This window comes from Podospora pseudocomata, chromosome 3 (assembly GCF_035222375.1).
Source record: "Podospora pseudocomata strain CBS 415.72m chromosome 3, whole genome shotgun sequence".
NCBI lineage: Eukaryota > Fungi > Ascomycota > Sordariomycetes > Sordariales > Podosporaceae > Podospora > Podospora pseudocomata.
In genome coordinates, this window is record NC_085887.1 from 2,005,786 (window position 1) to 2,032,717 (window position 26,932).

At 51.9% G+C, this 26,932-nt stretch overlaps 11 protein-coding genes across 11 annotated transcripts; 7 read left to right on the forward strand and 4 right to left on the reverse strand.

The window, feature by feature from the left end:
• Positions 1-5,079: 5,079 nt before the first annotated feature.
• On the reverse strand, positions 5,080-7,590 carry QC762_305700 (uncharacterized protein; the record flags this gene model as incomplete). Its single annotated transcript, XM_062888864.1, has 2 exons — positions 7,387-7,590; positions 5,080-7,314 (listed from the first exon to the last, which is right to left on the reverse strand). Exons 1-2 carry the CDS (start codon positions 7,444-7,446, stop codon positions 5,080-5,082), a joined length of 2,295 nt encoding a protein of 764 aa, XP_062744787.1. The 5' UTR covers positions 7,447-7,590.
• Positions 7,591-8,563: 973 nt separating this feature from the next.
• QC762_305705 (uncharacterized protein) lies at positions 8,564-9,637 on the forward strand (the record flags this gene model as incomplete). The annotated part of the gene is made up of 3 exons (XM_062888865.1): positions 8,564-8,774; positions 8,846-9,210; positions 9,278-9,637. 3 exons carry the CDS (start codon positions 8,564-8,566, stop codon positions 9,635-9,637), a joined length of 936 nt encoding a protein of 311 aa, XP_062744788.1.
• Positions 9,638-10,728: 1,091 nt separating this feature from the next.
• QC762_305710 (uncharacterized protein) lies at positions 10,729-11,295 on the forward strand (the record flags this gene model as incomplete). The annotated part of the gene is made up of 1 exon (XM_062888866.1): positions 10,729-11,295. One exon carries the CDS (start codon positions 10,729-10,731, stop codon positions 11,293-11,295), a length of 567 nt encoding a protein of 188 aa, XP_062744789.1.
• Positions 11,296-12,185: 890 nt separating this feature from the next.
• On the forward strand, positions 12,186-15,260 carry QC762_305720 (uncharacterized protein; the record flags this gene model as incomplete). Its single annotated transcript, XM_062888867.1, has 1 exon — positions 12,186-15,260. The coding sequence occupies one exon, from the start codon at positions 12,186-12,188 to the stop codon at positions 15,258-15,260; it is 3,075 nt and encodes a 1,024-aa protein (XP_062744790.1).
• Positions 15,261-15,938: 678 nt separating this feature from the next.
• On the forward strand, positions 15,939-19,057 carry QC762_305730 (uncharacterized protein). Its single transcript, XM_062888868.1, has 2 exons — positions 15,939-16,327; positions 16,382-19,057. The coding sequence occupies exons 1-2, from the start codon at positions 16,232-16,234 to the stop codon at positions 17,171-17,173; spliced, it is 888 nt and encodes a 295-aa protein (XP_062744791.1). The 5' UTR covers positions 15,939-16,231; the 3' UTR covers positions 17,174-19,057.
• Positions 17,354-18,019, reverse strand: rec14 (Ski complex subunit Rec14; the record flags this gene model as incomplete). Its single annotated transcript, XM_062888869.1, has 2 exons — positions 17,354-17,858; positions 17,911-18,019. The coding sequence occupies 2 exons, from the start codon at positions 18,017-18,019 to the stop codon at positions 17,455-17,457; spliced, it is 513 nt and encodes a 170-aa protein (XP_062744792.1). The 3' UTR covers positions 17,354-17,454.
• An 84-nt stretch (positions 19,058-19,141) lies between the features above and the next one.
• Positions 19,142-21,072, reverse strand: QC762_305750 (uncharacterized protein; the record flags this gene model as incomplete). The annotated part of the gene is made up of 2 exons (XM_062888870.1): positions 19,277-21,072; positions 19,142-19,224 (listed from the first exon to the last, which is right to left on the reverse strand). The coding sequence occupies exons 1-2, from the start codon at positions 19,644-19,646 to the stop codon at positions 19,142-19,144; spliced, it is 453 nt and encodes a 150-aa protein (XP_062744793.1). The 5' UTR covers positions 19,647-21,072.
• CDC10 (cell division control protein) lies at positions 19,582-21,949 on the forward strand. Its single transcript, XM_062888871.1, has 3 exons — positions 19,582-20,432; positions 20,518-21,080; positions 21,133-21,949. The coding sequence occupies exons 1-3, from the start codon at positions 20,312-20,314 to the stop codon at positions 21,460-21,462; spliced, it is 1,014 nt and encodes a 337-aa protein (XP_062744794.1). The 5' UTR covers positions 19,582-20,311; the 3' UTR covers positions 21,463-21,949.
• Positions 21,950-22,221: 272 nt separating this feature from the next.
• Positions 22,222-23,586, forward strand: QC762_305770 (uncharacterized protein; the record flags this gene model as incomplete). The annotated part of the gene is made up of 1 exon (XM_062888872.1): positions 22,222-23,586. The coding sequence occupies one exon, from the start codon at positions 22,222-22,224 to the stop codon at positions 23,584-23,586; it is 1,365 nt and encodes a 454-aa protein (XP_062744795.1).
• Positions 23,587-23,848: 262 nt separating this feature from the next.
• On the forward strand, positions 23,849-25,066 carry QC762_305790 (uncharacterized protein; the record flags this gene model as incomplete). The annotated part of the gene is made up of 2 exons (XM_062888873.1): positions 23,849-24,559; positions 24,619-25,066. The coding sequence occupies 2 exons, from the start codon at positions 23,849-23,851 to the stop codon at positions 24,781-24,783; spliced, it is 876 nt and encodes a 291-aa protein (XP_062744796.1). The 3' UTR covers positions 24,784-25,066.
• QC762_305800 (uncharacterized protein) lies at positions 24,793-26,873 on the reverse strand. The gene is made up of 2 exons (XM_062888874.1): positions 25,869-26,873; positions 24,793-25,800 (listed from the first exon to the last, which is right to left on the reverse strand). Exons 1-2 carry the CDS (start codon positions 26,290-26,292, stop codon positions 25,103-25,105), a joined length of 1,122 nt encoding a protein of 373 aa, XP_062744797.1. The 5' UTR covers positions 26,293-26,873; the 3' UTR covers positions 24,793-25,102.
• Between the last annotated feature and the right edge of the window lie 59 nt (positions 26,874-26,932).

Here is a 26,932-nt window from a genome sequence, read left to right on the forward strand (position 1 = left end):
AGACATAAGCTATCTACCGCCTCTATAGGTAGGACACACGATAACAGCACTACATCCCGTCGACACTACCGAGGGAATGGAATCGGCAAATACTCCTTCATATGTTTGGAGCTCTGCGCGAGTCGTAGCTCCGTTCTGTTCAGCCTTCCATATTGGCTGCCCTCCTCTACCGCTTGATATCCACTGGGTGAACGGAACGATAATCTGGCATTCTGGGTATCTGTGGGTGGGGGGCTCAACGGGCGACGGGGAACTTGTCGGTGGGGCAAACATGGATGGCGGGCGGGGAATCCTGCTGGACCACAATCGCGATGCAAATGGTTCGCAAAACGGCAACAACGAGAAATGCCATGTAGCCCATCGAGATGGTCGTCATCAGGAAGAAACACTCAACTCTGCCTTGAGTAACCCTATCGCAAGTGGCAAGAAACCCTCTCGATTCAAAGGACGAAAGGGAACTTTTGCATCAAAGCTGCAATTCGGTCGGTGAGGCCAGTCGGCGCATCCCAAACTTGCTGTTGGTCCGTCGGTGTTTCCTGGTTGCGCTATGAACTTCACATGTCAATATTGATTTGTCGCCTGTCGCCCGTCGTAGTCGCATCGCATCGCAGGCGCACTCGGGACCAGCCGGTGTGTGATATGTATTGACGGGCTCCAGACGAACACAGCATCGGATTTTGTGTCTGGAAGCGGGCAAGCTTCACAGCCTGAGACGGCGTCGCATGGTGAGCTGGCGCCACGCAACACACCTTCATCAAGAGCATGATCAGGCGCGTCAGGCACTGCGATGCAATGACAGAATGAGACTTCCATCCTTCTAGAAGCTGGGTGTTCCCGCATACCAAGAGACTGGCACATTTCCCACCTTTCGATGTCTACAGTAGCCTCACACAATACCGATCTCCGGCGTGCTTGGGCTGCGGGAGGGGAGGCTGAAAGCACACTACACCCCAACCTGGGCACGCGACCACAAGCCGCAACAGACCATCAGCAAAAAGGAAGTTCCAACAGTGCGCTCAGAGCGTTCGCCAGTCTTGGAAACAGGCTCGCGAAAGTGAAACAGGAAGGAGAGCACTAACGACGTTTACTAGAGCATTCACCAACCGCTTTGCCTCTTTATCGACGCTCTTGAGCTTCCATATGTGACAAGTGCTCTACTATCGAGACTGGCGCTATCACCAACCCTCACTACAGTGTACGCTATACTAGAATCCCCTCTAGGAATGTGATGGCATGTTTCTACCCAGTTTCACGTCTTCGCCTGATGCTGGGCTGATTGATGAGGCTTTGCAAGTTGAGCCATCAATTTGGCCCCGGTGTCCAAAACGGGAATCACCAAAGTCGCCTGACTCCACCTGCGTCTTTTCCCCGCATTTTGCTGATAGCCCATGTAACCTTACACCCCCACGATACCACAGCTCCACTTATCAGTGCCAAGCATCCTTCCGACGGTGCCCCGGCAGTTTTGGCAAGGTGTTGTGTTGTTGACACTCCGTTTGCTTGGCTGGGATCATCGATGTCTGACAACAACAGCTGATGGAGTCGCTATCGAAACCGAACCTCAATTTATTGAGAGCTCAGCGCGAACTGCAGGATGCGCGAGTCAGAAGTCAGAGAGATGGGATGACATATCTGTCGTCCCATGTTGTCTGGCCATGCGGGCTGGGCATTGTAATCGTCGGCGACCTCCACCTCGTCCCGTCGACCTGGACTTCAGTGGGCACCTGTGCCTCGACAAAGCACAGTTCTTGCTGCTGGCAGATGTCTACGTAGCTCTAGGGTGTGTATGTTTCCCATGAAGTCTATTTCTAGTCCTTGCTTTATCTTCAGCCACAAGCCGTTGAATCGTATAAACTTATTGGGACCTGTACTATAGAACCATGCCAATGCAAACTTAAACGTGAACGACAACAACCGCTCTCTAAAAACACAAATTATTTGGTATCACGGCAGCATCAGAGTAACCTAGGCAGGTAATCATCTTGTGAAAGCCATCGAAATGAAAGCTCAAGTTTGGTCACTTCGTGGCTTTAGTTTCCTGTGATAATTCAAAAAGAAACAAAAAATCAAAACGAGAATGGCTTAAAGGTAGACTCTAATGTCATACATCTTGCATACAACACACTCAGCGTAGAATTCAAAGAACTTGATAATCAACGATAGCTCCCGAAGGAGACTCATAAAGCTGGGTGATCACATGTCTCTCCTTGGACGCCTCTCCTGCCGTTGACGGTACAATCTGCCATCCCAGATCCGATCTCCCCTGTCCCCTACACAACAACAACACATGCCCATCGCAGGGTCCAAGATCCAAACCCCTGGATCCGTCCACCGTCAACAATGCACACACGGAAAGCCTCATCCGGATCCGCGACAATGGTCACAGCTCGACCAGACCCCCACCGATAGGTGCGTTCCCTAAGGTAGTGTACCTTCTAATATGCAGTCCCTCCTCCGAAACAACAAGGCAGGCAGGTCTCAGTACCAAGCTGACGGGACAAGACGGGATCACCATCATTATCAAGATCTCTACGACGTGTTCCTGCCAATGTCGCCCAAGGTCACACCACAGCCCAAGGACTGAAATGATGGTGTCAAAACGGAAACTCATGATAATATATCACCGAAAACGGTACAGATATAGGATAGACCCGCAAAACAAAAACGGTCACTCGTCGCTTGGGTTGAACCATGCAAGCTCTCGATGGCACAGCAGACGGGAGCACGCCCGACCGCCCACCACGTCCATGCATCCAAACCGCATTTGTTGCGCGTAGGTGCAGTCTACAACCGAGCGGATGCGACGCTGTCAACCTACTCAAAATAAGGTGTGGACATTCTTGCTTTCTCAAGCGTCTATCGATGGCGAAGGGGGATGGGGAATTAATATTGCGACGTTGGGGAAACTGTCCACTGTCAACGTGATAGGCGGCACTGGTTGGCCAGAGTTTGAAATCGTCAACTTGAGATTCGTCGAGAGCCAACGATTGGAAGTTGGGTACAACTACCGCTGTAGCCACATGGACGGGAGTGCAGCAGTTAATTTCTCCCTTACTTCAGGCTATTTCCCCCAAGACACTGTGCATGATCATGGTTCTGGATCGTGAAAAAAAAAAAAAAAAAAAAAAAGGGCAAATAGAATTGCACAAAACAATGCAGCCCTCCCTACATAATGCACCTAGCATGGAAGCGACAGTCAAAACCGCATTTAAAAAGATGGGGGACAGAATACGTACCTGCCCTTTCCAAAAGATCGAGAACAACGTTAGAGGGCGAGGCGTGTTCCTTCTGTGCATGGCGTTGGAGTAAGCTACCCAAAAGGGAAGGTGGTACCACTGAGGGAGTGATGGATGGGAAGGGATATCTTGCTCCTCCCCGATGGAACGAACACGCAGCAAGCAGCATGACACGACCCTGCCTATCGTCACGCCCCTAGGTAGCTTGCTCCACTCCTCCCTCCCTCCTTCGGTGTTTGGGGGCGACCATTTAGCATTCCAGCAATGGCAGTATCACCAATCACTCGGGATTTTGGAGCCTCCAAGCAATTCGTATAATCGTATCCTTGATCTCGGACTGTTGGATAAAGATGTCGGTGAGGAGAGAGAGAAAAAAAATGGAGTCACATGTCGGCCGAGTTTTGGGAAGGAGGAATGGAATGTCGTGGTGAGGAGGTTCTTGGCTTTGTCTTGACGGCTTCCTTACTTGGACATTGGCCCCTTTTGCGCACCTCTACGGATAGGTGGCAGGAGCGAGAGAAACTGGGAGGTGGAAAGCGGACTTGTACATTTGCAGATGCAAGTTGGTAATTAAAATGCTGTTGCTGTCTCGTACCCAACAAAGGGGAACTGCAACCTTCCAAAATATATCAACCCAGACAGATCATGTGAATCTTGGTCCCTGTGCTTATTCGATGGTAGTAAGATGTGCTGTTACGAGCCGTACCTGCTTTGATTACCATTCTTTTCCTTCCCTTCTAGAAGTATTCTATGCAAACCACTCACTGGCGGCTACTACCTGCCCTTTTATCTCTTCTTGAAAATGTTCCTTTCCCTTGGAGGTAAAAGTGGGTGTCGATCAGCTGTTCCCGAGTTTGTTGGCAGGTTGCTGACGGGAACAGCCCGGGATCTTCCTTTATTAATTCATGGTGTGTTGAAAGATCTGGCACCCGAACCCAAAGATCTGGATCTTGGGTCTGGGGATGTGCTGGATGTACAATGTAGGGACGGGGCAGGGACGATGGCGAAAGGGGGCGGGTTTGACACACGTCTTTGTCGGTTCACCTTCCCTTAGGGGCACCGTTCACGGGAACGTGTGGGAAATAAAGTGACATGAGGGCAAGGGATCAGCCCACTTGCCCTTAGAGGTTTTTTCTCTGGAAGCAACCCACTTGCCTTTAGAGGCACAAAAAAATGGATCTTTTGGAGGTTTGAGGTTCAAACCAAGAAACAGGAGATCGCGCTTAGCTTCGGAGATATCTTGCTGCAATGCACTTGTCCTGCGTTCTCCAGATTGTTGGTAGCGAGCATCGGACGGTGGACATCTGTTTTGCGCGGCTATGATCCGAGGGGATAGGAGACGTTCGAGGTGACCCAAGGCTGAGACTAGCCTGGATGTTTGACCGAGAAGAACCGATTTCATGCATGAAAGTCTACGGTAGGAATGCCTAGATGTAAGAGACCACTTTCCTGCATAGAAGGCGACGGTACGAGAGCCTAGAAACAAGAGAAAGGTACGGTATCCTTGGTGCCTGACTAAGGCAGGTGAAGGAGGGTTGTCACGTTGGCGATGCAACTGGGTAAGGCTGCTGATTTGTATGGTGGTGGTTCAAGGGGCGGTGTGGTATGTTAGGAACATTCTTGGTTAATATGTTTGAACTTGTGGACTTCATAGGTATTTGTGAAGTGCCTAGTTAGGTAGGTAATATGATGATAGTAGATACGTAAAGCTTGACCGCTGAGTATGATCCAAGCATCAACACATACAGGAAGTATCGAAGCACCCGACAAATAAAACTACTTGTAAAGAAAGAAACATCTGGAGACAACGAAATTAGATCTTTCAGGCCCAGTTGATCATACCCTACCCCAGCATCAAGTGCATCTTCTTCCGGTCCTGTGCTTCCCATATACTCTTCACCACTCGCCCCAGTCCTCTCCGATAGGCAATGTCGCCTCTCCACTCTACCCACATCACCCAATAAAACTGGTACCATGGAGCCCCTTTAGGTCTCTCGGGGTGGTTAGCATCTTTGAAATAGTGGAAAAAAGGAACCTCCGTGGGTTCCCAAATTTCTCCTCTAGCCACCTCTACCAACGTTAAAGATTTCCCAGTCAAACCCAAGTTCACCGTATCAGATGTCTCAGACGGCGAAAGTGGATCCGGATTCAGGGTCAAAAAACCTGCCCAGGTGCCTATTGAGTCACGTAAACTTATACATTGTGCAAGGTACTCCGGCTCCGAATCTATCAGTTCCTCCGCTGCAAGCAGGGTTGCAGAACGGGTGTAGCAAGATATCCAAGGGGCTATGGTCATGCCAGGAACTTCAGAATCGCCCTTCCCTTGTAGGTGAATCGGGTGGAAGAGACATCGCAGCGATCGGGACTCGTCGTGGTAGTTATATACCCAATTTGGACCCCGGGAGCTCGTCCACGGACGGCGTGTCCACCCAGGAGGGCATCGCGTCTTATCTGAATCAAAATATTTCTCCTTCAAGGCGTAAAATCTGTCCTTGATCTCAATTCCCGGACCGTCGCTTGTGGTGTGATAGGACCACTCGACTATGGGGAAAATTCTCTCGTGGAAGCATTGTTCTCCCCTCCAGGACCTAAGATTCGTTCCAACTGGCCTCCAGGTGTCCGCTACCCTCCAAACCTTTAGATCCAAGCTGCCTTTCCATGCGGCCCAGCTCCAACTCGGAACACAGGATGCTTTTGGTATCCCTCCTGGCCAGCGAAGGACAATGTCTTTCGAGAAAGGGAACCATAAAAGTCCAGCATAGAAGAAGTCTGCTGGGAGTCCAGAAATTAGTCCGCCCTGAAACGAGGAGAGAAGTGCTGTTGCGATTCCAGAAAATGCTCTTAAAGAATCTTCTGGTAGGGTGAAACTTCGCCTATTGTAATTTTCGATGATTCCTGCTAGTTTCGGGATGTTGGGGAAAACATTGTGGATTTCCGGATAGATACTGCGCTGATAGGGATATCGTTTAGGTGACGGCATCTGTATTGTGATATCGGGTAACCTAATATCCTCTCGCCATTGGGCGGACATACAGGTCCAATGGGCCGGGCCATGTTCACGAAGAACCAATTGTCTTCTGGAGAACAACTCTTCCTGAAATGTCCATCCTCTGGTAAACCACGCCCCCCTGTTTTGATCATCTTTCCAGTCTCTATGCTGTATATTTATAACGGTCGAAGAAGGCCCGAGACGCCAAGTGTGCTGTTGAACCTTACGTTGTTGCGATATACCAAAAAGCCCGGGCAGCCCACTATCTGCATTCGTTGCACTGCGAGCAATTATCGTGAATGTAGCATTGGCATATATTCCGGACATGTTTTGGACGTCTTGGTGTTTCTGCTTGTCATCATCCTGGACAATACAGAGAGCATCCACCCAAAGAAACTTTTCGCCAGCCATCTCAACCACAGCCATTGCGTGGGTGATTGTTTTTGCCAAAGGCACGAATGAGAGGGCATTTGGTTGCTGCAGCCTCTCAAGATTGTCCATTGCCGTAGTGAATTGTTTGGCGCCGCCCCATACATAGCTTAGACACACATAACTATCGGTCAGTTGAGCCGGAACAAGACATTGACGCACAATGTCAACCAGCCATGCTGGGCGGATGGAAGCAAGGGCTGGTAATATCACACTGGAAGGCTTGCAGTGCTGATGGTGTTGGTCGCAATCGGTTTTCCAACGACGAAACAAACTTGAATCGATCCAGTGTGCATGTATAAGCCTTCCATATCTGTCTAGATTGTCGCTCGGGTGTGAAGGGAGGAGAACAAAACTGTAGCTTCTCAAAGTGCCGTCAACCAGATTACCGGTCTGCCCCAACGTGGCCTCTATTCTGCATTCCCGGTTGTCGTCCCAGTGGTAACGCACAAGTCTAACAAGTGTGTCTGCTGGAATCGGCACTGGAAATCTGAAACGAAGAGCCCGCCCATTTTGAAAGAGCAAAATGTCCTTGTGCTGTTGGCATTTTGAGTCCACCATGACCTCTTTCCAGGTACCCAACACCTCTTCGAGACGTTTCTTACTTCTAGAAGGCGTGAAAGCAAGGATGATTTTCTGACATATCGAACATGATCGTTTCTATCTCGGAATTGTTAAATCCACGACAAACCCTATATCATATCGCTTAGATCGAGACGAAATTATACTCACACTCGCTCCAATTTGTCTGGTAGTCTTTCCTTGTCTTTTGGTCTTGCGACTTTTAGCCATGTTGAAGGGCCGCTTGCGATGATCCTGCCGTACTAAGTGGAATGCCGAAGCTATTCGTTGTGATTGATCCCAGGGTGTTTTGAAAGTTCGGGTGCCTCCGTAAAAGGTGAATGCAAGCAAGGTTGGCGGTTTGTCTGACTGACTCCTGCCCTCTTGCCCCGCTCCGTCTCTGCCTGGTTGTTGCTGCCTGAATTTCAGTTGCACCTCTTGGCATGTGTGACAACGACAACGTTACATAAGCCAGCCTCGTGAGGTTCTTCAAGTCTAGGTCGTCACTGCCTCTCTGGCTGACCTTTGGCGACCCGGCACGCCTCCTCCATGTCTGATGGGTTGTCACACCACCTGGCCTGGCCCACCAGACAGGCTTGTCAGACCGATGAAGCAGAGAAATGTCAGACCGCTGCGGTTGTGAGCTTACGGCCATGTAAGTTATCAGCGATTAAAAGAGCGATTTCCTCTTTTTCAGATTGCTGGCCATTGCCAGTACAAAAATCTTGACAGTATGATCGTCTTTCAGACAGCGCAGTCTTCCTAACAGGGCAGCCGATTTCCCCAATGACGCACCTTTGAGCTTCTCCTTGCTGACAATGTACGAAGCTTGGCTGGTCCTGAATTTCGGTCGCTCATCCATGCATTTGAGCCATTGCAATCGTGGACAGGGCCTCAGGCGTTGTGGTGGCTATGGAGCTCCCACCCCAGCTCCCACACCTATCACTGACGAGCAAGCTCAAGAGCTTGCTGGAATCGAAGCCAGGTTGACCGACAGATCCGTTCAGGAAACCTGCACCGTGCAGCAGTCTGACCGCGCCAACACTTGGAAAGACAGCGGAGCGGCTGCCTTCCTGTGAGTTCCTACTCTTCCCTGAAATGCCACCCGAGGTTGTCCAACACTTAGCGAAATAGAACCGGCTACCTCAAAACCCAAGGCCAAAAGAACTGGCTCCAACGCATGGATGGCAACACTACCGGGTCCGGCAACCAAGAAGGCGTCAGGGACTGCCGAACTCAAGGAGACAAATGCAAAAACCCCACTCTCACCCTCTGTCCAACATAAACCCCCACGGGGTTCTTTTGAACCCGTCAAGCGTCCTCCAACTTTCACTCGGCACTGGATAACATGCATGAAGCCCTCCAAGACTCCACCATCCAAAGCTCCCTTCAGATCGGCCAGATGGTTCGGGATTTCGTTTATGAGTCCCTCAACTTCGAATCCGGCCCAGATGTAGGCGTGATTCTGGCTATTATCAGCTCCGCCTTTGGAACAATTGGCGGCCTTGCCTCTCCCATAAGGGGTGTAGCCGGCCTCTTTGGCACCTTTGGCTTAACAGGTGCCAGAGCAGCCAAAGTGGCGACTTTTTAGTCGCCACTTTGGCTGGGTTGACTAACTTGGGAGCGGGAGTGACAAACATGGTCGGGGCAACGCGCCTTGAGGATGAGGAGCCAGATACAGAGTCAGTGACTGTGGGTGTTGCGATTAGGTTGGCTCAGGTCTTTGGGTTCTTCACAGAGGCAATTGAGGATATGCGTCTTACAATCTTTAACGGTGAGGAGAAGCCCAATGGTAAGAGCTTGACCTTTCATGATATTGGGCCGATTGCATCGTTTGGGGAGAATGAGAACACTAATGGTATTGGGATTGATCTTGATGCTAACCCTGATGTGTTACCGCCTCCCCGGTGGCGCAGTTCTTTGGGGGTGGGAGGTGGTTGTTGGATGAGGAGGTTGGGCAGACGGAGCTTAACCAGCGGTTTTGGGAGGTTCTTGGTCTTGTTCTAGGTTCCCTTTAGGGCTTTTTCGTAAGTTTGATTTGCTGACATGCCTATTCCAACAGAAAAAGTCCCTCATCTCTGGTCTTTTAGAAGATATCAGGGCCTTCATCATGCGCGACTCCTCCAGCGAAGGCCGAGACCGCTGGTGCAACAAGGCCGGTGCTCTTGATATCGACGGTGAATGCTGGTTTATTCTCCGGGTTGACCCTAAGGATCTATACCTCACCCGCGAGATTGAAGATACAGCTATGAACTCGTTTGCTAACTACGATATCAATATTGAACACGTCTACCGCAACGCTATTGCCTGCCAGGATAAGCTGGGTGATGGCCAGTTTGATGAGTGGAACTCAGTCTTCAACAACATGGGGACTGATTTTCTTCAGGCCCCGCCAATGGATGAGAATGGGTATCCTGAATGATTCTGGGGTTCGTTGCCTGTGTTTAGTGTGACGGATGCCTCGAGGGAGAACGCGCTGGCTGCTTTGGCTGTTGAGGCTGCGACGGATGGGATTTGTGTGTCGACTGCGTTCCCTGGGCCTTTCAAGAGTGATCCTATCAAGGCGCCGGAGTACCTTGGGGTGAATGACTGTCCTGTGACTATCGCTTTCTTCGCGATGGATGGAACTGACGATGGGGTTGAAAATAGTATATCAGCGGCATATGAGAAGGTAATAATTTGGGTAGGTAGGTGTTGATCTTTCTTGTTCTTCTTCTGCCTCTCGTTTGATTTTGTATTGGCCTACATTATCCTCCTTCGTTTTTACACCTAATAATAATTCTTCGTTTTCTACACCATGGCTGATCCAAATGCCTGCTGGGAAGACCACGAGACGTTGCAAATGACAATAATGGTGTCCAGCCACTCTGACGGGAAGAGCTCGTATAGGGCACTAGCCAAGAGAAATATATGAAGATATCGTCACATTGGAAGGCCGATCCAAGGGTCTGCAGGGTCTTCCAAGATGTGGACAGACCTGGAAATAGATTCATGCTCGAGGGCAGTGCCGCGTGTTCGACGGCGATCTCTCTTGTTCGTCCCTGCATGTTGCAACCAAGTTTCATAGGTTGGCTGTTGCATGGAGCTTTGTGCATGGCTCGGTCCGGAGAGGGTGGTGGTTCGGCTGTGTGTGGTGTGGGTGACCAGCAGTGACGTCAGGGGGTATGACACAACACAGCTCGCTCCAAGGACCACAAGCAACAAGACAGCTTGTGAAACGCGCCGACCAGGCGCTGCACAACGACAAGCGATGCCTGCAAAGCGAGAGAGGATGGTTAAATTTCCTGTTTTCTGGGCAGGATTGGGTCACAGGTAGAAATAATGATATAAGTCAGGTTTTCCCCCTTTTGTCCGCTGCAGCTGGACCGTTCCATCTTTCCTGTTCACTGGTTCAGCAATATACGAAGCTGCGGTGCCAATAAGCATATCACGATCGATACAACCTGCTGCAAGCAAGTCAATTTACACAAACATACCTAACCCTTACCCCTATTTCTGATCAACAACGCCACAATGCCTACCGTCCTAGGCCTCACCAACGACCAAAAGGAGAAGCCCAAAATTGGCGCTGCTCAAGCACCCAAGGGCTATCACGACGGCTCTCTCGTCCTTTCAGAGAACAAGAACCAGCGCCTCGATACCATCTCCAAGCGCAACTATGCCGCCGCCCACGAGATGGAGACTCTTCTTTGGAGAGCCATCTGCGACGACCCAGAACAGGCCAAGGAGTACATCGCCGATGACTGCGTGATGGTCAACCCTATCTTTCACCCCGATCACTCTTCCAAGCCGGTGAACAAGGAGTCGGAGCCGAGTATCAGCGATCTACTGGAGAATGCTGGGAAGTTTACTGGATTCCGGTTCCATGACGGAGGCCCGCTTGTGGTTGAGGCGGGGTTGATGGCTGTTTCGACGGTGTACAAGTTGAGTTTATACAAGCAGAGCCGGAAGGGAGGCATCAGGGAGATTTCGGCGAGTGGAAGCAGCAGTTGGAGGCAGACTGCGGGAGCGGATTGGGTGTTGGTTGCTTGGCATGTTGCTTATGCCGAGGATGAGGACGATGAGGATGATGAGGAGTAGAGGATGAGTGAGGGTTGAGAGGGTTGTAGGTTTCTTGATTTTTGGTAATTACGGTTTCGATGTATTATATGTAATTATTGTAATTTTGATGAGACTTTGTTGAACCCTACCATGAACGAGAAACATATATGTGGCATTTGAAGAGGCATTTTACCGACGGGATGCACAGGGACGCGCAAGATTTTGCCAACTTGGGTTGTTCAATGTTGGCTGCCTTGGAGGATGACGAGGCCTTCTCCAACTGCATCAATAACCCTGCTCACAGTTCGCCCCCCGCACTTTGGAGCTCCCCGTGGCTGGCGTGGCTTTCTTCAACATCGGGACTGAAGAAGTGGGTGGCTGGAGATGACTTTTTGAGAGCATTGCAAAAGGCCACCTTCGAATTCTTATATGTTGAATAGCGGTATTATATACTCCTGTAGTCTTTTTGCTCTGATTTATACACTCGAGGCCTGTGATACTGAGCTGAGTGCCCCTCGGCGGCGCTGTCACAAGCTCCATCCTTGGCTCAACTCCAATTGCAATGACGCAAGTGGTCGCGACGGTTCTCCCACCTCCCCGACGACAAGCTTCCCTCGAACGCTGAGCCCTGCGAACTGGTGTTCAGTTTACTTTATACATCCATCCACAACCGATTCCCTATCGTATATATCAATTCTTCTTGCGCACAAGACCATCCATTTGTTGCCACTGCCCACATCGTCTCGCACAACTGAGCGAGCGCACTTGCTGTGGGACCAGGCTGCCTCTGGATCCCGACTTATCCGTTGATACCCTTCAAGGTTGCCATTCACAAAACCACAATATCTTACAGTTCAAGGACACCGAGCGTGTTACTCCCAGTCCGCTTCGGAAGACCAGCCACCCACACCGTTCCATCCACCTCCAAGATGGTTTCTCGAAAACCGCTTCCTCCAAATGCGACATTCGACCCCGCCGTACCATCACATGCTCGATCGCCAGAACCAAAGCCCGATGCACAACAAGAATTCGTATTACCGCCCTTTGAATCCACTGGTGGATTCTGGGACGATACCTCGAACGACATAAACCAAAATCAAAACACCGACGCTGCACAAGACATGTTGAACTCGCACCAGCCAGGCCAGGCTGCTGGCAACTATGCGGGCTTGGAGGAGGAGAATGTCTGGGCTAATAATAATAGCTCTTCCAACCTCGATCGAGTCCCGACAGTTTTGAGGCCCGGAAGCAGCCATCGAATGGACAACACTGGATCTCTGGGAAAAGTGGCGGAGAGGACAGACGCGGGGTTGGATGTCACACGGGTGCCGACCATCCTCAGGCCCGCTGGCGGGCCGTCCAGTCGAGAGACCAACCCATTCAAAAGAAAGATGCATAACCAGGATGGATCTGCGAATCCTGCGTCAACATCCTCCACCACTCCTCTCCCAGAATCCCTGACTGGGGCATTTTCAGACCTAGCCGTTGGAGATACGACCAAGAACCCGTGGCAACCAGCGCTTAGCGACAACAGCGCACTTGGCCAACGGCCGTCGTATCAGTTACCAGAGCCGTCGCCAGGGATGGAGGACGGCTGGAAGGGCTCGGAGACACCGCGCCCATCGACATCTACGCCACCCAGGCTCTTGTCACTCCCTTCGGAGGAGGGCTCCGCGGGCTGGGAGAACGAAAGGGACAAGCCCCCTAACATCCAGTTAGGGTTCACAGCGGAGGAGGACGAGGTTCTTGGTGATTCCCACGCCTGGGATGACCTTGGCACTGTCAACAAGGGGAATGGTACAGCCGCCGTGCCCGCTGTTCCTGATAAGGGCGGTTCAGACGACGAGTGGAATTTGATAGACGTGGATCCTCCTCGCTCTAGTCAGCCCAATGTCCAACAAAGTCCCTCTAATTCTAAGCCAAGCCCACCTCGGAGAAGGGATACATGGGAAGACTTTGATGAAGAAAAGGATACTCCCCAGCCGAGCACCTCACAACAGGTAGCAGCGCCCGTAACGAAAGACCAACCGCCGCCTCAGGGGAAAGCTCCTGAACTTCCTGCAAGGACTGAACTTCCACCACGAACAGAGCTTCCTCGACGAACATCAAGCGAGCAACCGCCGCCACAACCTCCCCGTCCTGTGGACAAGAACGAAACATACCACATCAAGAACATCAACTGGTTTGATATAACGGCTGCCAAAAACCCGAGATCGACGCCTATTCTTGTTCAGAATGCCAACGGCCCCTGCCCTCTTGTTGCTCTTGTCAACGCCCTTACACTTACCACGCCGGCTGATAAGAACACGGCGCTGGTTGATACGCTAAAGACACGAGAACAAGTCAGCCTGGGTTTGCTACTTGATGCTGTGTTCGATGAGTTAATGTCCGAGAGGCGTCTTGATCCAAATGTTCCCTTACCGGATATCACCCAACTTTACAGCTTCCTCCAAGGACTGCACACTGGCATGAACGTCAATCCTCGGTTTATTCCAACAGAGTCTATCTTGCAATCTTTCAAGAGGACGTCACTTACTCACATTCACCCGAGTCAACGCGGCGAGATGTCTATACCTGGAACTTTTGAGCATACCAAGGAGATGACACTGTACTCGACCTTTTCGATACCGCTGATTCACGGCTGGCTGCCTCGTCCGGACGATATTTTTTACCAATCCTTTGCGCGGCAGGCGACTTCCTATGAAGATGTCCAGAATCTGCTTTTCCGGGAAGAGGAGCTAGACGATAAACTAAGTAGCAGCCACCACCACGAGGGGTTGACCGAAGAGGAGCAGCAACTGTACCAAGACATTCTTTCGATCAAGTCGTTTTTGCACAGCTCTGCCACGCAGCTTACCAACTTTGGTTTGGAGGTTATCAAGAAGTCGATGAAGCCAGGATCAGTTGCTATCTTGTTCAGAAACGATCATTTCGCCACTCTGTACCGACATCCTCAGACGCTGGAGCTTCTCACGCTGGTTACCGATGCAGGATATGCAGGTCACGCCGAGGTTGTGTGGGAATCTCTCGTCGACACCACCGGCGAAAAGGCCGAGTTCTTTTCAGGAGACTTCCGTGTTGTAGGTGGCGCTTCACATACTTCATCGACGCCCGCTGCTAGAACTCAAGGGTCTGGCAGCTGGGCTGATGTGGCCTCCAGCTCTGGCAACAGACGAAGCAGAGAACAGGGCCGTGGTGGCCGAAGCAGTTCTAGTGAGGCCCCAACCTCGCCAACAACCGAACAAGAGGACCGAGACTTTGCCATGGCCCTCCAACTCCAAGAGGAAGAGGACAACCGTCATCGTCAAGAGGAAGACCGCCGTCGTAGAGAAGCCAGGTTGTCAGAGCAGTACATTGAACAGCAGGGACGGGCAGCTCAAGCGCATAACAGCCGTGGTGGGGCCGGCTCAGGCCGAGGAGGCAGCCACGCTGCGTCTCGTAGTACGAGCTCGTTGGGATCCTCGGGTACCGCCAACACCGGCCGTCGTGCCCCAAGCGGAGTCCGCGTCACTTCATCCACTCCTACAGTAGCTTCCTCGAACAACAGTGCTACGCCCAATCGTCCTCGGCCATCCACGCAAACAGTTAGATCGCTGATTCCGCCTGTTCAGCCGGCGGCCGCGGCGAATAGAGACCCGGAGGCTGGGTTGGATGATGCTCCTCCTAGTTATGAGCAAGCATCTCAACAGGCGGCGTACGAGCCGCCGACTGGTCATCCGGCACACCCCGCTAGTAGCCCAACCGCGGCGACGTCACAGCCAGCGTCTACTCCCGGGGGAACGCAAAGGCCAAGTACGGGCGCTTCTCAACCCTCGCCGAGGGTTAATAATGCCCCTAGAACGGGCGGAAGTGCTGGGGGGAGGGCGCCGAGTGGGAGTCATGGGTATCCGGGAGCTGGAGGTGCTGGACCGGGGAGACAAGGGTTGAGGCAGGGGGTTCCAGTTGTGCCTGCTAATGGACGGCCTGGGGTGGTAGAGGAGAGGGAGAAGTGTGTGGTGATGTAGAGTGTTTTGTTTCAAGAAGCTGCTTTTCGGCTTTGCTGATGGGCGTGGTATATCGGCTGGGATTTTTGGGATGGGTTCAGATTCATGAGTTGATAAGTTTTGGCGATGGGTATGGTTATAGTGAGATGAGAGTGGTGATCACAGTACACGAGAAAATACCGAGCTTCATGTGGTGGAGGGTAGATTATTGGGGTAATGGAAGGAGTGGACTCGAGGAAGGGACCTTACTATAGTATATATGACGATGTGGCGCTTTGGATTTTTAGTGGCTCATGTGGTGAAGAGTGTTCGTCTGGAACTATTAGATACTGTTTGGTGTTGTCCAATTGTGATGTTTGGAGGTTTGAGGCTGATGAGTGGACACATTAGTTTTGCGTTTTGTGAGTGTTGGTTGAGATTGTTGAGAAAGAACTGCTGGAGAGTAGCAGATGAGTAGACAAATTCATCATTTACGACATTTTCATGTAAATGGCCACAACAACCAAGTCACACAGAGTACCTGCATGGTTCCGTATGACAAAAACCATCGTGATCTGATGTTGGTGTTGAGATGGGATAATTGCCCGCTGGCCAATCAGAGCAGCGGAACCCGATGCTTGCACCCCTGCAGATTCTAGTTGCCGTGGCTGTTGTTGGTGATCAATATTAGGGGAGGTTTTCGCTGACATCATTGGTCGAGACAGGCGTCTGGTAGCGAGATGCAACTGCCTTTGGGAGCTGCCAAAGAGGGGAACTTGAGTTTAATAGATGGTTGCTGTGCCTCTTCTTTTCTGATCCTCCCTCTGATCTTTTTTTTTTGGCTTGATTTAAAGAGGTGCGAAGTGTGGCACAGTAGGAGAGTTACATTGCGGGGAGCTGTCAGCAAAGAAACACCACACCACAGCCCGTGATATCTTCACCTCACCTTAAGTTCTCACCATTCGACAACACTTTATACGAAACAAACCAGGAAGGAATACAAACCCATCAAAATGGCCACCTCAACATTGGGTCTCATACCAAACTGGTACCCCCCCACCCGCGAAAACTACGACCTCATCCTCTCCTTGTGGAAGTGGTTCCCTGCCGTACGTTTCCCCCCTCCCTCCCCTCTCCAATCCGCCCCCAACTAACACTTCCAGTTCGCCTCCCTCCAATGGGCAACAACCTGGTACGGCATGGGCAAAACCTCCCTCCCCTCCCCGCTCAACCTGCCCGGCCGTCTAGCCTGGCTAACAATGGAATCCCCCGGCTTCCTCACCCTCCTCTACACCTTCTTTCGTCTCCCCCCGCAGCTTTCCGTCACCGACCTCCCCTGGCAAAACTCCGTCCTCGCCGGCCTCTTCGTAATCCACTACTCCTACCGCGCCATCCTCTTCCCCTTCCTCCAACCATCCATGGCACCAATGCACCTCTCCATCTGGGCCTCGGCCTTCTCCTTCCAAGTCATCAACGGGCTCATGCTCGGGTCCTGGCTAGGCGGGTACGGACCAACCTCCCAAGAAGAATGGGATAACCTCTTGCCGTTTGGAACACTGCAGTTCAGCGTTGGCATCGCGATTTTTTACGTGGGGCTGGCGGCGAATTACTATCATGATGATGAGCTGAGGGAGATAAGGAGGAGGGAGAACCATCGCCAGGATAGGCTGGTTAAAGAAGGCAGGGTGAAGAGGGGGGATGTGAGCAGGCATTATGAGGTTCCCAAGGCGGGCTTGTTCAAGTACATGTTGTATCCGCATTACTTTGTCGAGTGGGTCGAGTGGTTTGGGTATTGGACTGCGGCGGGGTACGGGTGTGTGCCGGCGAGGTGCTTCTTGTTCAATGAGGTTGCGTCAATGTTGCCCAGAGCGGTGAGGGGGAAGGCCTGGTATGTTGAGAAATTCGGGGAGGAGAAGGTGGGGAAGAAGTGGGCGGTTATTCCGGGGTTCTGGTAGGATCAGGAAGGGAAAGGGGGAGAGGAGGTAAGATGGGCGTGAGGGAGGGGGTAGTGGCCAGAGAAAGGAGGATAATGGTTTGGTCGACGAGCTGGAGTTGAGCTTGGTCCAGAGAATAAGCACATGATGACTTTCACGAGATATGCCATGACATATATCGCCAGGTCAGTGACAACGACGACGTGAATAACCATATCTTGTCATCTATCAGAGTGCCTCTCCGACCATCAAGCAAATATATCCTGCTAGCAATGCTCCAAAACACCCCTTTTTAGACTCCTTTAGATACCCGTAGCCTCCCGATAGAAACTCAAACTCCGACTAGCACCCGCCGCGCAAAACCTCTCTCCTTTACCCATCCCAGGCCCAAGCGCACGTTCGGTCGGTGGCAACCAGCGTACACACCACAAAGCCTTGTCCGTCTCGCTGTGCGTAGCCACACAAGCCCCCCTTGCGACATCCCAGACCTTGACCTTGCCATCCAGCTGCCCACTGAGGAGGTAGTCTCCCGTATCGTTCCAGTCGAGTGATGTGATCCACGACGGCCTGTTGCCCGGCGCGCTCAAGTTCGCGACGTGCTCTCCATGCTCCATGTCATAGAGAGCGATGATACCGGCGTTGCCGGCAGCAGCCAGCCTCTTGCAGCCGGGTGAGAAGGCTACGGTTCGTACCGGTTTGGCGAGACCTATCCCTCTGTCAGCTTTTGTCCCTCAAAACAAAGTGAAAGATGAACCCACCAGAAAGCGAATAAACCATCCTCCCCGCATCATTATTAAAGACATACACCCCCCCATTCTCATGCCCCGACGCCGTCAGCCTCCCATCCCTACTCAAATCCACCGCCATCGCAAAACTGCCCCCTCCCCCGGCAGCTCCTCTCCCACCCCCGGTCTCGTACGTCTGTATCTTCTCCTTCGCTGTCAAGTCCCAGACGTGGATTCTCCCATCACTAGTGGTGCACGCCAAAAAGTTCTCGTCAGCGCTCAGCGCAATCGCCCAGACGTCCCCCTTGCCGTTGTCGGAAACGGTTGGAATCTCCCATTGGAGTTCGTATTCTTTTCTATCGGGGTTCAACCGCCAGATCTTGACATCGCCGCCGAAGCCGACCGAGGCAAAGATGTTGCCTGTTTGGGGGCCGCGGGCGGTGGTGAGGTGGTGGCAGCCGAGTTTGTGGGCGTTGGGGATGGTTTGGGCGAGGGGGTAGGTTGGGGCGGTGGTGTCGTGGATGCGGAGGGAGGAGGAGCCTGAGGAGGAGATGAGGCTTGAGGGGGTGGGTGCGAGGGAGAAGATGTCGGCCGGGTGGGCTGTGAGGGGAACTGGTGTTAGCTATCAAGGAAGATGGCGGGGCGAATTGCGATTGCTCGCCTACCTTGGTCGACCGTGTGGGCGGTAAGATATTGTTTAGACTGGAGAGTATGTTAGTACGTGATTGACAAACAAGCACGACACGAGAGACATACCATTGTCACCTATCCATGAAATCATGCGATTTTGAGAAAGGGTTTTGTTGGAGAGATCAAGAATGGGATCCGATGCGACTTGCTGGCGGTTGAGCAGCTGCCCTGGGAAGGTTTATGGTGGGGTAGCTGTTCTTGGAGACGTCACTGCGGCAGGCAGTGAGTGGGCTGGAAGAATGCAGCATATAAATCTAGAAATCCACATTGGACTACTACTAGTGATTTTTGGAGTATTCACTTTGAATGTGCTATTTTGGTTTTTTTCATTTTCCAGGGCAGTTGTCGATAGCCACCCTTATAGGCACAAGAGCCCCTTTAGAATACACGTGCGTGCTGTTGCTCGTCACAGCACTACACTCTGTTAAGTACAGACATATACATGTGCGTCCAGGACATTCTTTCCACGTCCTGTCCACAAGCTTGAAGAGTTGGTATTTCCTACGCCTGACAACTTCAACACTGACCCCTGACCTCAGCCCAACAGCACCTCCTCCCGTTCTTATTCAGCCATTTATTTGGTCTTAGCCTTGACCTCTTCCTCGGCTTGAGCCTCCTCCTTGGCCTTGGCCTCCTGGTGCAGAAACCCCCTGAGTCCTGAAGAAACAGTCAGCTTATATGGAATCGCTCCTGAGCAGAATTTCCTTACTTGATGCGCAGGTAGGGCAGACATAATGCATACGCTTCATCCCACCACACGCCGGGCAGACGCAAAGCGCCGTTACATCCTTGATAGCCTTGCCGGCCATTTGTCTGTGTCTCTTCTTCATGTGCGATGTCTTCTTCTTTGGTACAGCCTTGAGAATACCCTCCCAAATCCCCTCCAAGACTTCTGGTAGTGATGGAAGACCGAGCGAGATGCCTACTGGGATGGCGATGTTGAGGTTGGGAAACAGGGGGAGCGAGAGTTGTCGTACAAGAACCTGGACCCTTGATGCCGCGAAGGCTGTTGGTGGGAGGAGTCTGGGGAGGAAAGAGGCCGAGGAAGCCATCCTCATCGCTGGTGCCGCCATTGCCATTTTTGCTTGGTGATATTCTTGAATTTCGAACTCGATTGTACCGCCAAAGTAACTCGTCTGAAATCGACCAATGCCTTCCTTTCCCTCTCAATATTCCGATATGTCCTCCTCTCGTGGCTGTACCGTGGCGGTGTGGATGACGCTGTCGGGTCGGTCTCGGTCGTCGACCCAAAAAATATTGTCGGCCGGTGCTCTTCGCGATGGATTGTCCCACCACTTCAATCCACTCGAGACATTGAAAAAGAATGGGCCGGGATGGCACGGTCCCTCTCCTGCTTCTGAGCTGCCACTGCAGCGCTGGAGAATGCGCTAAGACCCTCTAAACCCAATTGAGGTTGTGCCTGGGGCAGCAGCTCCACCAGGCCAATCAGGTGCCGGCTATGACCCGTCCCCCTTTCCCCAGCTGGCGAGCGACCCCTTGGACGGAAATTATTGTTTGGCACACGCTGCCGGCAGGAAAGGTCCACGGTGCTACCACGAAAATCCCCCAACCATTCGAAACCTCAACCCGACAGCAACTCTCGTCGATACACTCCATCTTCACCTCTCCATATCCCCCGTGAGCGCCTCTATTTCCCGGTGCTTTGCCCCTGTCTGCTTTTTGGAATAGCTCCATAGCGTGTCTCCCGTCTCCCGTCTTCAGCCAGTTATAACCTACCGCCACAATGGCCGCCATGCCTGCTGCCACCATCTACCCCCAGAGCCACGTTGGTTTCGACAGCATCACGTCCCAGATCGAGCGCAAGTTGCTCAAGCGTGGCTTCCAGTTCAACGTCATCTGCGTCGGTCAGTCTGCTTCTCTCAACTAACACTTTCCATTCTCCACTCCTCCCGTTCGCGAGCTGGGATTGACGTGTCTCGTGCAATGCAGGCCAGACGGGTCTCGGCAAGTCGACCTTGATCAACACCATCTTCGCCTCGCACCTCATCGAGTCCAAGGGCAGGTTGCTCCCTGACGAGACCATTCGCTCCACCACCGAGATCCAGTCCGTTTCGCACATCATCGAGGAGAACGGCGTCCGCCTCAGACTCAACATTGTCGATACCCCCGGTTATGGCGACCTCATCAACAACGACAGGTGCTGGGACCCTATCGTCAAGTACATCAAGGACCAGCACTCGGCCTACCTCCGCAAGGAACTCACTGCCCAGCGTGAGCGCTACATTCAGGACACGCGCATCCACTGCTGCTTGTTCTTCATCCAGCCATCGGGTCACTCCCTTAAGCCCATCGATATTGTCGTGCTCAAGAAGCTCTCTGATGTTGTCAACGTCGTTCCCGTCATCGCCAAGTCCGATTCCCTGACTTTGGAGGAGCGCATGGCTTTCAAGGAGCGCATCAAGGAGGAGTTTGCTTTCCACAACCTCAAGATGTACCCCTATGACAACGAGGAATTTGACGACGAGGAGCGTGCTGTCAACAGCCAGATTAAGGTGAGTTAATAATTTTGGGTCACTATTAGGTCTTGGCTAACATGATTTTCAGAGCTTGATTCCTTTCGCCGTCGTCGGTTCCGAGAAGTCAATCATCGTCAACAACAAGCAAGTCCGCGGCCGCCAGAACCGGTGGGGAGTGATCAACGTTGAGGACGAGACCCACTGCGAGTTTGTCTACCTCCGAAATTTCCTCCTCCGCACCCACCTCCAGGACCTCATCGAGACGACATCTCAAATTCACTACGAGACCTTCCGCGCCAAGCAGCTCTTGGCCCTCAAGGACCCCAGTGCCCAGGGCCACGGCAGCAGACCCATCAGCCCGGCTGCTGACCGCGAGATGAGCCGCAGCTCGCAAAGAATGACCATGAACGGCTACTAAGACAACCGAGCCTCAATCATGCATACATACACACACACACTTACACTTATAGTAGTGTTTATTCGTCGCCTACAACATATGACCATGACAGACCTTTTGATATCCCGGCAGAACAGTGCAGTGCCACCAGAAACGCAGAAAAAGCTCTTACAACATCGAAACGAGAACGGGGGGGCGGAGCAGCGAGGGTTGTGGGGAGGGAAAATAGCGAGGCGCATATGTGATTGCGGTTTGGCCGTCTGGTGTTTTATGTCGTCTTGTTGGCAGTTATTCCGGTGGACTGGACTCTTCTTATTATCCTATTTTCTTTTTATTATCCGAAGCTCTTTCGCATCTTTGCAACTTTTTTTTCCTTTTCTTCTTTTAATTACCCCGGGCCCTCCACAAATTAATAGAGAGCTAGTTTCGATACCTGACGGAGAATACAGATGAGATGTTATGAATGTGTATTCGAAACCGGACTGTCTTGAGTTGATGATCGGTGTCCGTTGTCCGTTTGAACTGGCCATCAAGAGTCCGGCTGTTGGTGGGTTGGTTGTAGCTGGGTTAGGGTTTATAGCTCCAATCGCCACTGACGCGTTTAGACGCGACCAATTACTGCGGACCAAGAACTTAAAAATCGACAACTCACTTCTGAGAATGTAGCTTGCCATCAACTAGTTTTCAATCATTAATGAAGTCTGGAGTTTTTATTCCTTTTTGTTGATACCCTCTAACGTGTGTCTTTTTTTCTTTTTTCTTGTCTCACTCCTTCCAACAATGCCACCACCCAAAAAGGTTGACAAAGGGATCGTTTCCCTCGACCGGGAAACTCCCATTCAGGAGGAGGTCAAACCGCTGATAGAAGACATCCTGAGGACAAAGTATTGCGTTCAGGGGTCGGTGTTTCTTGTGGAGGGGATCGACACGGTGAGGGTGGTTGGTGGGGCGGGGAAGATGGTGAGGTTGCTGTTGGGGGATGGGAAGCTGGTGATTCAGGGGTTTGTGAAGGGGGTTATGCACTGGGTTGTGGAGGGGGGGAAGGTTTTTGAGGGGGGGTATGTCAGGTTGGATAAGTTTGAGGTGGTTGAGATCGAGGGGGAGAGGGTGCTGGTGATTGGGGATTTGAGGATTGTGGGGTGGGATGAGGGGTATTTGGGGGTTTTGAGGGAGGAGGGCAGGGAGGTTAAGGATGTCGGGGGGCTGAGAGAGGGGGGAACGGGGGGGGAAAGGTTGTTTGGGTTGGAGAGGAGGGTCAGGGAGATGGAGGTTAGGAGGGAGAGGGAGAGGGAGACGGAGGAGGAGGAGAGGAGGAGGGAGGAGGGGAGCAGAGAGGAGCTGGAGGCTGAGGTTGTCGAGCAGGAAAAGCAGGCTGTTGAGCGGGAGTGGGAAGAAGAGGCGAAGAAGGAGGAGGAAGATGAGGGTTGCACCTCTGAGTCGGACTATGATGATGATGGTTTTGAACAGATGGTGATATCGACCGAGAGGGCTACCCAGAGGAGGGTCATGGCTACCGCATACACCGGCACAAGCGTTAATAACACCACGACGCCACAGCGACCACCGGTGTTCAAGCAGCAATCGATTCAACATCCACAAGTCCAGTTGCCTCCCCCCTCTCGCCAGATATTAACTCCTAGAACACCTCAGCCTCGGCCGCCTATCAAACCCCAGGAAAACACCACACCGAAACCGCTTCCCTGGCTTGCCAGCGATCCGACTCAACCCCTAAAGCTCACACCCCTCAGCCAAATCCCATATTTACCCTACAAACAAAACTGGATGATCAACGTTCTCGTTGTTGTCACCCAACTCGGAGAAACAGAATCGTGTCCGTATCCTCCCTTTGTTCAAAGGCAGGCTAGCGTCATTGATCAGAGTACACCACATAGGCACATACACTTGACAGTATTCTTGGAGCCAGCCGGGTTTGAGCCGAAGCTAGGCGAGGTCTACCTTTTGCTGGGTGTCAAGAATCACAAGTTTGATGGGGGTAGCTTGAAGAAGTATGCGAGTGACAAGCCCAAGGGGGGTGGGAGGTGGTGGGTGGAGGGACGAGGGTTGGGGTGGTGTAAAGGGATGGTGAAGGAGTTGGAGATCTGGTGGGCTCAGCAACAGGGGGGTGTTGTTGGGGAGGAGGGTTGAAGATGCCCGGAAAATGGAGTTCAGTTGCGAATCGTCCATTCTCCAGCAAGGAAAGTTCGGCGGTTCCAACCATTTCCACAATGGGTCTTTAGGCAGCGACATCAACTCTTTAAGGACTCCCAATCTTCAATAAGATCAAAGGTGTTCTTCATCCACATCAATCATCAAATCCTCAAAAGAACGGAAGAACAGCTTGGAATCGTGAGGGCTCACGTGACCACGCCCCAGTTTCGCGAACAAGGAGTGGTGCGCCGAGCGACAAATGACTGGCTGGGAAGGCGCCTTCCCCAGCCCCTCCTCCACAGAGCCTCCCGTCTCCTGCCTCAAGAGCTGCAAAGCAGCCAATTCAACACAAACGACGAAAACGCACAAAATTACTCCGACTTTTTCGCTCAAGACCACAGTTACTGGTATTTCGCGATTTTGCGACCATAGCGATAACCAGAATACATATCTGTTGCGCCTACTATCGCCAAATTCACCCAAGACATCCCTCCCGCTGACGTCACTCACCGACCTCTTCTCACTCACCTTGACCCAACCACACCACACCTATCTTCTCAGCTTTCTCACGACTCTCTCATCACCCCAAATAAAAACAGCAACCATGCCACCCCGCCGCTCCACCCGAGCGACAACCAAGGCCGCCAGCCAATCCAAGCTGAACTTCTCCAACAAAATCACCAAACCGCTCCCCTCCCGCTCCAATCAAAAAGACAAGGCTGTCAAGCTTGAGGAAGCCATCACAAGAACAGCCACCCCCTCCCCTCCCCCCTCCTCCGAGCCAGCTCCTGAACAAGAACTTTCGCCGGCAGAGGTCAACGCGGCAAAGGTTTCGCAGGCGGCGATTAATCGTTACTGGAAGGGGATTGAAGACTCGAGGCTGGCGAAGGAAGTTCACAAGAAGCATGGGACTGGGTTGGGGACGGGGGAGAAGGTTTTGAGGTATTTTGACGTTAGCAGTCAGTTTGGGGTAAGTTTTCGGAAATTGTCTAAGGGAAAGGGATGGGTGCTGACGAGGTGATAATATAGCCATGTGTGGGGATTACACGACTCGAGAGGTGGCAGAGGGCGGAGAGGCTGGGGCTCAACCCGCCGATTGAGGTGCTGGCGGTGATTGTCAAGGAGGGGAGGGGGGAGGAGAAGGCGCATTTGGATCAGTTGTTGAGTAGTACTGCGATTGGGGAGAGGGAGTAAATTTCAACAGGAGGGGGGGAATATGCGAAATGACATGGAGTTTTGGAGTTGGGGAACTGCTTTCGGGGGAAGGGGATCACAACAGGGAAACAAGGGCAGGATTTGGAAGGGAGATGTTATCAGGGGAGGAGAATTTGTGCCAACATAATCGAGTTGCTACGCATCCTTGCTGGATATGCACCTTGCTGATTACATGTACTTTTTACATAGCTTGACATCACAGATACAGGTCATCGCAAACAGAACGAGCAACATAATTTCGCTCTATTCTATATTCTATCAACACCTGGGGCGCTCTCCTTTGGTCTATGAAAAGTTTTTAATACCAGATACTCCTCGTCCGATGATGCGGCGCCCTCTCCCTCCCCTCGTTCTCCATCTCCTTGATGGTATCATAGAGGAAGAAATCAATCAAAATCGCATTCACCCTCGCCCCTGGATTTTCTCTCAATATCTCCCTCCGTATCAACTCCACACACCAGATACTGCACGCCCGGAGCTGGATCTCCCAGTTGCTACCCGAGGGGATGTCACGTTTGAGCTGCACGGCGGTTTCGAGGGGTGGGCTGTACTGGATGCAGCCGAGCTGGTTGAGCATCTGCGGGATGCGGTAGTCGGCAAACATGGTTATCTTGTCAATGTCGTAAAATTTGCCGTAGGGGCCTTGGCCCTCGAAGCAAGCCCAGAGATCGGCGACGAGGATCTGGGCGCGTTTGAGGAGGCGGATGGGTTTCTTGCGGGGGAAGGAAGGGGGGGAGTGGGTGTCGTTGAAGCAGGAAAAGTTGGAGGCGAGGGTGTTGACCAGGCGAGCGGCGGAGTTGTTGGAGGAGGTTACGAGGTGGAGGGGGTGGCAGGAGAATTTCTCGTAGAGGATCTGGCCGGCTTCACGGAGACAGGAGAGACGGGCGGCGAGGAGGGGCATTTCCTCCGAGGTGGCGGAGCGGAAGACGTGTTTGAGGGTGGAGAGGGTGAGTTCTTCTTCGTTTTGCCAGAAGTGAGGGTCTGTTATGGGGATGCCTGGGGTGGATGGTGTTAGTCTCGTGGTGTAGTGGTATATATATAAGAGAGAGATGGAAAAGACATACCCTCCTCCAACGCCCTCTGTAAAGCAGCCACCAAACTCCAATACCCTGTCCATCTCCTCCCCTTGTACTCGATGGAAAACCTCTCTTCTTCACCCCTCTCACTCCAAAAACAAAAGTTCAAAAGATCCATGGTGAAGATAAAGGCCACCACATCCTCTGGCTTGTCACCCTTTGATGGGTGAGGGTGAAGCTCGTGTGCCGCCCAGGTGGCCGGTGAGTAAGACTTTGTTTGCATCTGAGAGTAGATGGCTCTGGCGGCGTTTTTGCATGACCGCATGTCGAGGGCTACGTCGATGGAGTTGTTGTAGACATATTCGGCTGATTCGAGGACGCCCGTGTCAGGCTCAGCGGCAACTTGTGGTTTACCGGCGATGTGTTGGCGGAGGAGCTCGAGGAGTTCAAGATCTGGTTCGGAGTCTGACATTTTTTTCGGGTTTCTATTGGTCAGTTGGTATTTTTGTGAGTTTGGTCTTTTAGATGAGAAATTTTCCTATGAGATTTTGACTCTCCAGATCGCAAAACAAAAATAAAAGGGTGTTTGTTGGGATGTATGACTGGAAGTGAGTGAGTGGCTGATGTGGATTAAGCGGTCAATTGAGGATGAAAATCAGATAAGTGGGACTGTGCAGTCAAGCATAAAGTCTGGGCGGGCTGAAGGGGCTTTTGATCACGACGAGAACAACTGGAATCATGAAATATTAGGAAAGAAGAGGTTTGAGAAGTATTTTGATGTGGTATATAAACTGGAAAGCTTTTTTTCATGGAGATACCGGGATTTGCCGTGACAGCATGTTTCAATATTTGTTTGGAGGTTGAAGCTCGGATAAGATGAGGCTGATAATCTGTAATAGGCGCATCTTGAAGGCTTGTTGCCGTCGAAAGACAAGGCAGAAGAGATATTCCTTTTCAAGTAATAAGCTTGAGGGGTCTGGTTTCAACCGAAGGCAAAGAAAGCTCCATCGTAGAGTCATCTTCACTTGAGGTTGGTTTTAAAAGAAGCCTGAAATAGAAGTCGAAAAAAGTAGCGAGGTGAAAGAGCGATGAGCTCAGTGTAAGAGCAGCAC